General features: G+C 30.6%; 1 protein-coding gene across 8 annotated transcripts in view; it reads left to right on the top strand.

Annotated features, from left to right (window-relative positions):
- Positions 1-14,249, top strand: part of LOC107139799 (ALX homeobox protein 1) — a 219,733-nt gene that overhangs the window by 160,540 nt on the left and 44,944 nt on the right. For 7 of the 8 annotated variants that reach the window (XM_048804423.1, XM_048804414.1, XM_048804427.1 and 4 more), the window contains one exon: positions 1,890-2,010. In XM_048804423.1, the coding sequence (XP_048660380.1) occupies positions 1,890-2,010 (121 nt within the window). Of the gene's footprint in view, positions 1-1,889; positions 2,011-11,802; positions 13,520-14,249 lie in introns of those variants that run through there. The other variant, XM_048804441.1, reaches the window with a different exon arrangement.

Below are 14,249 nucleotides of genomic sequence, written 5' to 3'. Positions count from 1 at the left end.
TATATATATATAATTGCATGAGCATACTTTTATGCAACTGACAGTGCAGGTTTGTTTACACAGGCATCACCACAAACACATGAGTAATGTGTTGCATCAGGAGACTACAATGTCTAAGATGCCACTAGGTAGTAGGATTTTTTTCAGCTCCAATATAATCTTATGGGACCATGGTCACATATGTGGGCATTGTTAACTAACATTATTATGTGACTGTACTCCAAAACCTTTTCAATACATACATGTAGAAAAACTACCAGGTAGCTTAAAAGGGTACTTCATCTTTATAACATTTGATTTTTCTTTTAAAAAAATCTAGGTAATAAGTACATAGGTATTTGTTTTCAAAGTATGCTGTTAGCATGTCTTTACTTCCAAAAGTACACAGTTTTAAAATAAATATTTAATAACATTGTGTTTAAAAAAAAAAGAAGAAGGAACTCCTGGTTTTAATTAAATGAAAGAGAATCTTCTTTTTGTATTTAAGATATCAAGGATAGAGGTGAAATTAAATCCAAATACTTAGAAAGTCACCTTCCAGAATTTACTTCCTTTATTCCAGTGTGAAATGTAAGGGGGGATTACAAAACCTTGTATGTAGGTTATAAAAGAGAAATGCTCAAAAACAAAGATTTAGAAAAATTTTGCAAAATTGCTGTTTAACATATATTTGCCATTAAATTTCATATTAGAAAATTGTTATCTGAATTAAAATGAATCTGTTAATTAACTCAATTTAGCCATTCCACAGTGTGTTCCTATTTCAAACATCATGATGTATAAAATAAATATATACAACTTTGGACAATTAAAAAATAAATTAGAGGAAGATAAATTCATTGATTCATTCATTCACTCATATGCATGAGTGTGGGAACAAGGTGAGAAGAGGAATGTATAGATGGGCAAAAATCTGAATTTGAAGGAGGATGATTTTTTAGATCCCGAGTTCTTCGGTCTTTGTAGCTCATCAAATGTACGTAGTTTTTTAGCCACAGTAGTGGTTTCATGTCTTTATTTTGCTGTACTTAAATTTCCTCACATCAAACATTTAAGACAACACATTTGCACAGGACTTCAAGCACACTGTGGTTTGGGTTAAATCCCAGCCACTTAGAGGCAGCTTTACTTTCCGTAATGACATTTTCTCCCACTTCAGAGCTGAATCCTGATAAATCCTCACTTCATGATAGATATTCTGTAAAACAAGATTTTATAGGTAAGAGGCAATTCTTTTGACTCTTAAGTTTAATCTAAGATAGTTTTTTAAAAAGTGCAAAGGCAATTTAGATTAAATGAATTATCTAATTTTTATATCTTTAGTATACCTTGGCATTTCAATATATTTAGCATTATCCCCAAATTAAACTTAATGTGTAATATTTTTGTATTAAAATGGTTGTAATGAAAAGGCGGGTATCATCTGTGACTTTCTAGTACACAAATATGGAATGAAAGGCATATTCTGTGAATAAAAGTAATACTCATGTGATAAAATAAAAATATCGCAGAAAATAATCTAGTATGACATTTCTACCATTTAATTAAGAATTAAATAATATACTTGGTAAGTAAGTGATGTTAAGCTGTTTAAAGTTTCACCAGCTGCTTTTAAGATTGATTTTCATCAAAATTACTATACTAAAATGTTTTCTTTTGTTGTACAGACTCAAATAGCAAACCTCAATTTTAAAATCGGCTCTTATTTGCAAAAAAATGCTTTGACATAGTGCATTTGTTCTGCCTGGGCAGCAATAAAGGATTGTGGTATCATTTTGAAGAAGGTTGTTTGACAGAGCCTGTTTGTTTATTTGGGGTAATGTGAGCTGCATTCAGAAAATGCCATATTTTGTTTCATGATTGTATACATTCTCTCCCATTGCTCCCAGGCAAGACTTGTAAGCAGAGAAGACACGGATTTAGACCTTTTTTCCATGACCAGTGGAAGTGCTTTGTCTGTGAACAGAGAAAAAAAAAATCAGGCACACAGATACTCAGCAGGATCTTCAAGTAAGTTGTGGTTTCCTTCAGAATTAATTTAGAAATCACAAATGAATTGATGGAACTTAATGCCAACAAGCATTCTTTTACAGATAGGGGGTAGAATGCCAGCAACCAGAGCTGCCCCAGAATGTGTATTTGAATTTTCTTTCTTTCTTTCTTTAAATGTCTCCTTGCATATAAACAAAATTAAATTATTTCTAAAATTTACAGCATCAGTTTTTATTTAATTATACTATGTGTTTCAATTCCCTCTGCTCCCTACCCCCAACTCTATGGATTATGTTGAATCCTTTGATAATTTATTCCTAAAACAATTTTTAGGCTAATTTTTTAAAGTTGAATTTATCATTAGTGTATTTTGGCCTTTTGTAGTTAATAAATGTTGTAGGTAAAATTATTTTTTACAGAAAAAATTTCAAGTACATCAGAATTTTTGATAGTATAATGTCAAAGATATGCTTTTAAAAATTATTTTCCTTTGATACATGACAGTTTAATTATGTTTATTGATAATGATTCCATATTCATAAACCTGCCATGCATACCTACTAACTTTAATTTGGGGAAGAAGAGTTTATTTGCGGGGGTTGTGTATATTTCTACTTTGTGTGTGTTTGTGTGTGTGTATAATCTAATAAAAATTACATTGCAGCTATAAACTCTGAAAAAATATAAACATTTATAAAATAACTGCATGTTGTGGTATGGGGAATAGAATCTAATTTTTAAAAAGTCTTCTTTAAATTATACTCTAGAGATGTTAAAATACTTCCTATTAGTATAAAATATTTCATTTGATATCATATTTTGTTAACTTCCCAATGTATTGTGAGACTCAAACATCTATACATAAATTTACAATGTACTATAATTCTTGAGTTTTTCTTGGAAAAGTTATATTTCATGGATATTATGTTTATACAAATTCAATATGATTTGATATAAAAAATTCAGTTTTTAATATGTCTAATCTAAAACTATTTCCCAGTCTTCAAAGAGCTTGAATTTTTCTTGCTTGATTATAGAATTTGATCATTCAAAGATTATTCTATGTGATTGAGAAATAAATATTTTAGATTTATTCATTTAAATAAAATTACTCATCTAATTAATTTCTGACATATTGTTATGTTGTGATAATGACATCAATTTTTCAAATATATATTTCATTTTAGAAGGAATCAAACCTATTATAAATCTCATTATTAATGCTACCCATTTTATGCATTGTATATTATTAACACATATCAATTTGGAGCATTGTAGGTAAAAATAAACAAACCAAAAGTAGGAACAAAATTGCTTTGTTATTGTACAGAATATCACAACTTCTTTTTGTAAAGTATCATTTGAATGTTAAAGCATAAATAACTCAATGAACCAGCAATTATCCTGAAATACACAACCTTCATCTTTCACTTACATGTCACTGAATCACAGATTTTAAAGTATAGAAGAGCATTAGAGTTCATTTCATAGCATATCCTCTGAAAAACTAAAATAGTGCTATTCTTACTGTAATTACAATTAGTTGTCAATAACTTACCTCATTGCAAATACTGCTAAGTAGGTTTACTAAGTGATAGTATGACAAGTAACTTTAGAAAAATAGAGTTTTATTAAATTATAAAATATTTATGAATAAAATACTACTTAATTATAGTAGTTACTAACCTACTGTAACATCAGCACAGTGTAACAGTAAGGAGTGTGAGCCCTGACATTAGTCATGACTTATTCCTTAAAATGGAAATGATAATAAAAGTACTATCCTGTAAGAGTTATTGTTAGGATCAAAATGTAGAGCACTTGGAACAATATCTGGCACAACAGAAGGGCTTAATAATGTTTTACTATTGACAGACGTTTATATAGCTATAAAAGAATAATCAATTTAATTAAGATATTGAATTGTCATTTACCTAGGAACATGGGCTAACTGGTTCTGCTTATAAGAAAACTACTTTTAATAGTTGCTTAACCAAAGTAATGGGCTTAGCCTATTATTCCATAGAAATCTTTTAACCTTTCAAAGATTTTGTATCTTAGACTTCCATGGCCATAGCCCAACTCCTTACTGCTTTGATATTTTGAAAGCCCTTTTTCCTCAAGCTTTCTCTCTCCTACAAAACTTGTCACCTTGTTAAAGCTAAAACATTTCTTTTTTGCTTTGCAAGCCAAATCTAGAAAGTAGTTTATGGGCTCCAGCTGTAAAACTCTTTTTGAGTCTTTGAACTTTTCTACAAATTTCTCTTTCAACTTTCTTCTCATACTGTGACATGAATTCTTTAGAATCCAGATGAATTCAGGTCTAAAAGTCCCAGTTTCACCATCACATGTAAATCATATGACCTTGGATAAATTATTTAACTTCTAGGGATGGACTTACTATCTGTAAAATGGGGATAATAATAATTCTCACATATTACTGACAAAGAAATGTGTTAAAGTATACGTAAAATGTAATATATTGCCTAGCATATTCTAAGAGCATGAAGAATATTATCTGTTGTTTTCATTGTTTGTATTTTATGCTCCTATTGCATAATTTAAAAACAACTCCAGAGTAGAATTGTCTTCCTTTTCTGTATTTCAAATAAAACAAGAACCAACACCCTTGAAGCATGTCAGCAATTTCAAGCAATAAATCTTTCCTTAGAGAATTTCCTAATTTTTCTGTCCATTCTCTTTTAGTTCTTATTGCTCCCTTTAAGAAGCCAGCACAGTCATCTGTTATCTAGATTTCTAATCCATCATAGGTTTACAAAAAGATGGAAAAATTCCATTCTCATTCAAAACTTATCATTTATAATATAATGGTAAGATAATATTTAGGTAGATAATATTTAGGCAAAATATTTGGTTTCACATAATGATTTTGGTTTTCACAATTTCTTCACTTAATACCTAAAATATTCATTACAATAATAGCTTTATTTGAATATTAATTTATAACTTTGCAATTGATTTTAATTATCTTTTCTAATTTATGATTCTTTTCTTTGACAGCAAATGTAAAATTCAAGAATTTAACTTGTATGCATTTCATGCAAAAAAATAATAACATTAAATACCAGTTTGAGCCCATCTTTTTTATTATAAATACATTTTATGTTGTCTTTTATTTTTTCATGTATATAGCTTAGTTGATAGAATAGTAGAACATAAAATAGTGTAGTTATTATCATTCATTCAAGAGCCATTAATTGGATGCTCACTGCATACACAATAATGTTCTCCAGGTGTTTGCTTATGATCATCTCTACACTTATTAGGATATACTTCATTTTCAGTTAGCCAGGGATTGAGAACCCATAATATTCCTATAACAGTGTATAATCAGCCTCAAGTCAAGTTCTTTTTTGGGCATATCCAAACCTCTCATAAATTGTAAGACCTTTCAAGATGGTGTGGAATTTTCTGAAAATGGAAATAAATGTTGTTCAGAAGTTGAGCAATTAATGTGGTTGCAATGAGTGAGGAGTGAGGTGCATCTTGGAGACAATGTACTTAATTTGTACCAAGAATGACAAGTGGGATTTAATGAAAGAAAAAAGTGGAAGGACGCCATGTTTTCTTTTCTTTTCTTTTTTTAAGGCAAAGAGTAAAATATTACTGTACATTTGTGGGACTTCGAGGAATCTGTTTACACCAGAGGTTCTACATTCTGAAATAGTATCAAGTAAGGTTGGATTGAAAAGGAAGCCTAATTATATGTAAGCTTGAAAGTAAAGAGGAAAACTTGAACTTTGCTACTAATGAGTAATTAATGAAGACTCTTGAAAATAGCTTAGGGATTTAAAAGCTGAAGTTTAATTGAAGAACAGTATTTTGAATCTTTCCTAACATTGCATACTGTCTCCAATATGTTGACAGAGTAATTTTACAGCTATTACTCAGAAAGTATTAATTTTTGTTATCAAAACTACAAAATGAAACAATTTAGGAAATGTCCATACCTAATATTTTATGTGGATTGAGAGACTGCAGGTGGTAGCTAAAGCAAAAGTAGATTCCAAAAATGGCCATTAAGTTTATTCCATGTGAGATAAGCTTATTCCAATGATAAAATTTTATATTTGTAAATCAAGAATTATTGACAGGATGTCCATGTCTATATATTTAAATATGCACATATATATGACTGTCAGATTGGTGCTTACCTGCATTTATAATCCCATGATTAGTAGACTTATGAATGAAACACTGCATATATTTGGGTGTTATTATGTAAACTACACATGATGGTAGCAAGCAATTACATGGTTACAATGTGCAAATCACTTCTACAGGCCATTAAGAAAATAAAAAGGTGATTTGTATGTGTCTAACACATAGTAAGCACCTACATTAAGAGAATGTAGATGAATATGTAAACCATTGTTGCTCCACTCCTGTATCATATATTTATATCGCTTTATTTTTCAATGGATACTGTATTTTATAAAACAAGGAAAACCATTTCCATTATCTTTCTGTAGATTTCTCGCCAAAATATGTGTCTGAGATTTAGACTAATAAATGATTGAAGATATTCAAGTAAGATGGTTGTATATTATAACTAGCGCTTTGATGAAATTCAGTCATGATAATGGGAATTTGAAGGGCTTGGTCTCTATCAAGGAGGAAAATTTCTCTCAGAAGCCCCTAAACAAGCTTCCTTTCAGATTACTAGCAACAATGTCATATTAATTTGGGGGGATTGTTTTTTTCTTCTCCACTCCTAGAGTATATGTTCCAGAAGGCAGGGAATTTAATGAAGCATTCTAGGCGCCTAGAAAAACTTCCTGGTGTATGGTAGGCCCTTTAATGTATATTGCATGGGTGCATGGATGGATAGACAAATGAATGCGGTCATCCTTTAGGTGTCTAAGAGCTTTGGAAGAGAGTATCTGATATTTTCTTGCTCCAGAGGTAGAGGCAGACTGTATAGATGAGGAAGTTAGAAAATTGGTAAACTTTCTGTAGTATATACCATTGTTTCTATAAAAGCACTTGACCTGTCCAAAATCATAGTATTTGTAAGCATCAGTGAGTATATTCTATCAATTTGTTAAGGATTTATTCTGAGTTTTACAAATAACTTGATCATAAGATGCAAGTTTCTATAGATTTCGGTTACATGAAGCCAATTCTGTCATTTTTCTAATTCAAAAATATTTTTGGCTGGGCATGGTGGCACATGTTGCAATTGCAGCAGCTCAGGAGGCTGAGACAGGAGGATCGTGAGTTCAAAGCCAGTCTCAGCAACAGCGAGGCACTAAGCAACTCAGTAAGACTCTGTCTCTAAATAAAATATAAAATATGGATAGAGATGTGGCTCAGTGGTTGAGTGCCCTGAATTTAATCCCTGGTACCAAAAACAAAATGGAGTGCTCCCTGAAGATCCTATATACTATATAAGGGAAGAGATACTGAGCCAGACCAATGTATTCCCAGGCTTAATGAAGTTTTTGATCCATATAAATGGATGCTGTCATTGTGTGGGTCCAGTCAAGAAGTATATATCATATCACAGGTTAAATAAAACAAATTGAGCATAAAAATTATTAACTCTGCTAAAGGAACAGCAATAAGACTGTGAAGTTTTACCTTAATATTGAGGGAGATCACCCAAAGAAGGACACACTTGGAAGAGTTTTATACCTCACTGGAGAAAGTATGATTCTGCCAGCAGATTGCAAAGAAATTCTCTGATTTGGCCATAGCAAGGCTGGTCTGAAATTATGAGGTAAATGGTGGGTAACCCTCCAAAGTATGGGAGAGGGAGCAGGGACTAGCAATCGTTGTTGTAGGCATGCCATGAGAGTTCACCCTGGTTATGGCAGAGGCTGCAGCAAGACTTGGTTTCCCTGCGGAAAGGATGGCACACACGTTATTGCTAAGCTGAAGTTACAAAGTTACAGAGGGATCCTGTTCTGGGCCTGTAGCTCCGGCAGACTACATCATAAACCCACAGGACTAACCTGTCCCAACTTATGCCAGAAATTGCAAAAACCCCTCCTCCTATATGCTTCCATATTCCTATCCTTAGCAGGCTTAATATGTTCTCACTTTAAGAGAGAAATGATTAAAGGAATTCCTTTATCATAAATTATAGAAATAAGGGTGCATTTGTTGCTAAAAAGCAATAAATTGATAATGAATATATATGCATACATTAAATTACTACTTTCTGAATACAATAACTTATATATGTTTATTAAAAGTGTGTGTATGAATGAAATCTTTATAAAGAGTAAACTGGAATCCCTTCAAAAGAGATTCACAACTTGGATCAAATTAAGTCCTGGTGTTCACATTATTTTAAGCTAGAAAATATACTTCAGTAAAATTGAAGAAAAGTTTAAGAATGCCTGAAATTTTCAAGAAGCTATCATTCTATTACCATTTTTTACTTTCTTATAAGTTTTGTATACTATTTCCAGCCTATGAAACCATGTCACGAGCTTGAGAAAACAATTAGCTAAGAAATGGCTAGTAAAGTAAACTATAGCTCTACCCAAACTGGAATTATGAGGTTCACAGAGGTAAAGGATGATTAATTTACCAATTGCATTTTTAAACAGGATGATAGTGCAGTATTGGTAAGACTGTAGCCAATCTAATTTTTAGATCTTGCTGCACTCTTCACCAGTTTATTTGTGATCTTGGGTAAATCACTTGCAAATCCTATGTAAATTTGGCAGATAAAAGCAGCCTAACATAGTAGAAAGAAATTTGAAGTAAACCAGATAATAATTTGAATTCCATTGTCACATATATAATCTTAGAGGTTTGATTTTCCATTAAAAAGAATATTATAGTGAGAAATATATGAGTAAATAGACAAACACACACACACACACACACACACACACACACACTTTGGACTCATGTGGGAAGGCGGGGAGAAAACCAACAAACATAAAGAAGATATAAGAGTCCATATAGCTTTCAAACTCTATAATTCTGTAACTGGAACAATAAAACCTTATACATGATAATTTCCCAAAGAATAGCTGAAGCTATTATTTCTGATGTTTTTACCTTATGAAAATCATACTTGTAACAAACTTTTCTCCATGCCAAAATACTTCTAAATGACCCTGATTTCAAACATTGTTTAAATTGTCTTTAATTGCTTCAGGTAAGTGCAATCAACCTACATGGGAAAAAATAAAATCTTTCTTTAAATGTTTTCCAAGTAAAGATCAAAAAATTCTATCATCTGTAAGAAATGACACCTTTTTTTCACAAAATCAGATTGAATTTTTAAAAAAATGGAATTGATTCTAAAAATGAACACACCTACAGAAATAATATGATTTAATTCTACTGTGAATATTTAGTACTTGATAAGTTAATATCCCAAAACATTTTAAAAGAGAAAGGAAATGATTCATAGGATGGCATTTCAAAATGATCTCTAGCTTAATATTTAGATCTAAACATTTTAGAAAGATGTTGTTCACAAATTGAAAGTTAAAGAATATTAAAGAGGAAATTAGGTAAGACATATATATGAGGTAATTAGGTTATCATGAAAATAGTTACTAAGTCTAGGAGGTTTTATACAAATGTAAAATATTGTAATAAGAAAAACAAAGAACTATAATGCTTGACAACTGTCCTGTTTAAGAGAAATTTCAGGTTTTCAATTTATGTGATTGTATAAAAAGTGGCCTTCATTTTAAACCTGATTAATTCTTATACAGAATATTAATTAGAGTCTTGTGCTCTCTCCTGAAGGAAACTATATACCTTGAAAAGAACTCTAATATATTAATGAGCCAAATCTGAAAGTTCATGAAAGAATTTTCTTTTTGAAGATGAAGCTAATAATAACTATAATTCTACCCTAAACAAATTGTGCCATGGAAGTTATTTGAGGCTGTTGTATTCAACAAAAAATTTGTTGAGCATCTCACATATTAACATTATTCTGTGTTGTACATATATTATCAAATTCAACTAAATATTTAAATTCTGAAATTTTTAAAAATATAGATACCCTGTACCTTATAATCATACTTACTATTGTAAACATTGCAATCTTTAAGTGATGTTTAAATTTATTTACCAAAGTTAAAAAATTATTGTAATGGTATTTCAAAAAGATAAACAATATCATTCATGTAAATTAGCTTGGGTTTCTCTCTGAAAGCAATAATAATAAACTCCACCTAATGCAAAGATATGTTCATTACTTGCAATGTTAATTTTAAGGTTGAAATTGTGATCACCAATTGTCTCTTTCCGCTTTTACTTTAAACAAACTTGATTGGATGAGACAGTTGTGTATTTTCCAAGGATCCCCCACCTAATCTCAACCATTATTTCACTGTGGGCCAGACTCTTAGGACTTATTTTAACAAGTCACATTCTAATTAACAATAGTACTATCAATAAGGATATTCTAAAATAAATATCCACATGTGGGCCATAAGTACTCAAGTATGGACCCTGATATTTTATTATAGCTCTGGTAACAGCCTAGAACCTTTCATTAAAAATCATCTTAGGAGCCTGAGACACACAAAGAATATAGAGATATTCATACTTGCTCTCCTTACCAGCCAGAACCATTAACATTGTCATTGTCATCATGGTGTTTTCTTGTTAAAGGATGAGAAAACCACAATTATGTGACACTTTCCTATTATCAGTTTTCTTATTTGAACTATAATTCATACATTTACATAAAATTTTAGGCCCCCAAAATGTAGATAGAACATGTAAACACACACATACACACACACACACACACACATAGAGAGAGACAGAGAGAGAAACTGACTCTCAATGTGTGCCACATTGCCATTTATAACTACAATTTAATTTATCACTGACATTGCATTAGAGGGCTTAGTTTCTTTTTTCCTCTTGTTTCTCTGCAAACTTATTGTCACTTGCTTCTAACAGACATCTCCTTTAAAATTCTCCATATTAAAGGCCCCAGGATCTCTAACTAGAATTTTGATTATTTTGGTAGTTCTGCTACTTCCTACCATTCCCTTACATTTCATAATTTACTTTTATAAATAAATGATCTCTGAATTGGATGTTTTCAACCTGATTTTCTGCCGCATGAAGTGTTCAAAAAGTGAGTTTTAAGTTATATTTAATTATGTCCCTGCTTCCATATGTTTAAAAATAGATTAAAACTGTATTTTAAAAAGAACAAATTGATGGTTCAATTGTCTACTATTTTTTAATATTTATTTTTTCTAGTTGTAGTTGGACACAATACCTTCATTTTATTTATTTATTTATTTTTATGTGGTACTGAGGATCGAACCCAGGGCCTCACACATGCTAGGGGAGTACTCTACTGCTGAGCCACAACCCTAGCCCCCAGTTGTATACTATTTAACTAGCATATCAGTTTTACTTATACCTGACCGTTATAAATCTGGATAATTATATAATTCTGATGCTATTTTCTCCGATATTATCTTAAAGAAAATGATGCATATTAGTCCCTATTATTCTGTGTCTTTTCTTGCAAGGTTCAAAGACTTTATATTATTGAAGTATATATTTATGTAATAGATAGGTGCAATGCCACTCAAATATCATAGTATTCTTTGGCCAACATTAAGACTTCTGGTAACATCACTTTACAAAGACCTTGCAGGGTAAATAGGAGGTCAATGAGATAAGTAATAGATATAAAAATCCGAAAAACCTTTGGACAAAATAATTTTAAATTTAAAAAAATCATATTGGAGCTATAAAATAGATAGATATAGGAAAAGTATTTCCTATTTTATTTTCTCATTTATGAAAATTAATAACTTTTATTCACTTTCATAGGCCTTATTTCCAGATAATGGACAAGTCCTTCCATTCCAAGGCTGGCAAAAACAGATATTCATCTCACATTTGCTTTTCTAATGGTTTACTTTATGGCATTTTTATATTAGAGGCATACTTTATTACTGAATATTAAATAAGATACTGACTTCTTAAAGATTAAACCATACTCGTGTAAAATCATGTTTTGATTGTGCTTAGTGTCACTTAACTTTGGACAAAAAATGTAACTTTGTTGCCTGAATTTCCTCATTTTTAAAATGAAGATGGTGATATGTATCTTGTGAAACTGTGATAGCAATGAAAGAGATTGTGACTATAAAGACAGGAGCCAGAGCCTGGGACAAAGTATACTCAGATCCCCTCTGTTCCTTCAATGTGACATTTTCAGTAAAGGTATATGTGTGAATTGACACTGGCAGAGAATCAAAGAGCAAATAGATGATGAGAAAATAAGAACAATACCCAAAATGTTCTTTTAGCAGCTAGATTTAATAATAAAAATTATAGATTTTTGTGAATACTAAATGCACAATAGATTCTTAAGTATGTATATTTTATTAATACTTTTAATTATTGGCACACTTTTGGTGATGCTGTTCTGCCTACAAAAACTTGTACTAAAATCATTATTTCGTTTTTACTGTAACAATTGTGAAATTTCACTGTAGGAGAAGTCAAAATTGACTTTACATTTTTCCATCAAAAAGATTCAAATTTTCAAATTTCTATACAAATTATATTTTCTCTAGAAAAAAAACAAAGAAAAGATTAGATCTTATACATTACTGTGGCCAAGTTAAACTTTTTGTTCCATACTTAATAAAATCTGAGGTTTTAATTCTTTTTTATTTTTTATCTGAAGTATTCAATTTGAAAAACATAGCAGTAAAAAAACTACAGCTACCTCTCATAGAATTATTGCAATTATAAGAATTATTATTATTGTATTTTGTTTCATAAGAGCTGGTCTTTGACAATGTAAAAATTTAAGCTTTAAGGCTTCTTTTTTTAAAAGTTTAAACCTTTTAGTCTGATCTTTTTGTTAATCTGAAATTATTGGGCAAGGACTTTAAAATACAGATTTTTGCTTAATTTTTGATATTTTGTCCCTGAACTTTGGCCATTAATTAAACAAACACATTGATATTTTTAACCTTCAAATACTCTAGTAACCAAAACTAGATAATGAAAATTAATTACTGTCACATCAAGAGCACATTTACATGATTAGTGAATTCTTGTAATATTGATGAATTTTAAAAAGCTACTTCTTAGAAGTACTTTAAAAAGCTACTTCTTAGAGACACAATAAATAGTTGTTGATTTAATGTCCTTGAGCAAATTGATACTGTCCATTTCAAAATCTGAGACAGTTTAATGTAATAGTCAACAATGATTCCAGGCATGGTTAAATGTAACAGTTGTTATTAACCACAAAATAATGTTTACAGATCTAAGACAGTAGCTAGTTTCAACAGAGATTGACATTATCCAGAGAAAGACAAATTTCATCTGTGTTTATGTGAGAGAACTAGTTGTATGTATGTCAGCTACATTTATTCTTTGTAAAGAAAAATTAACATTTTTGAGGACAGGATCCATGCATGCTCTATTGATAATAGATTAAAGCGTGATGTTTCTAACTGTAATATTTTAGTTCTCACCCTTTTCCTTCATGATCATTTTCTTTCTTAAATAAATTGGTTTACACTGATGTTTTTCTTTTTTCAGTTATTGTTATTGTTGCTTTCAAACCAATTTCTTACACTAGCTAATGTGGTGCAAAAATAAATGGGTATGGTCAAATGTGAAATGCATTTGTCAAATGAATGAAACCGAAGTGCAATAATATAATAAATCCTCAGGCTAGTCATGTTTATTGTTGCCAAATGTCTCCCTGCTAAGAACTAATAAGCATGAAAAGGGATAATGAAAGTTTCCATGAAAAATTTTTGGGAAACCTATCCACAAGTCTTCACTATCTGGGAATGTGGAAATAAGTGTTTTATACTAGTTCCATATGAGGACTGTAAAGATGAAATTTAGAGAATAGAATCACATGGAAAGCAACTACAGTGTGACAGTTACTAATATTATTTGGCTCACAGAATAACATTGACAAGAAAGCTCATTGGAAGTCAAGAATAGAGAAGTGCCTGCCACATAATACATGCTAAACAAATACATGATGAATGAATGTGTGAATCAAAGAAAGATTTTAAATTAAAACTTTCAAAGACCTAAGTGATTTTGAAAATCTAATTTGGGTTTTAAATGTTTATATTCTAAAGTACAATAAACATTTGAGAATTTAAAATGCATATTTCTACTAAAAATTTACTTTGGCAAACTTAAGTAACATGGGAAAAGGAGGAGTGCAAGAGGATAATTAAAAATTGAAATATAGTTTGGTATAAGAACCAGGTTCTTTCAAATGAATAAGC

The sequence above is a fragment of the Marmota marmota genome, unplaced genomic scaffold, assembly GCF_001458135.2.
Source record: "Marmota marmota marmota unplaced genomic scaffold, marMar, whole genome shotgun sequence".
NCBI classification, from domain to species: Eukaryota; Metazoa; Chordata; class Mammalia; order Rodentia; family Sciuridae; genus Marmota; species Marmota marmota.
The sequence above is the reverse complement of the archived record's forward strand: the minus strand, read 5'-3'. Positions and strand labels throughout refer to the sequence as shown.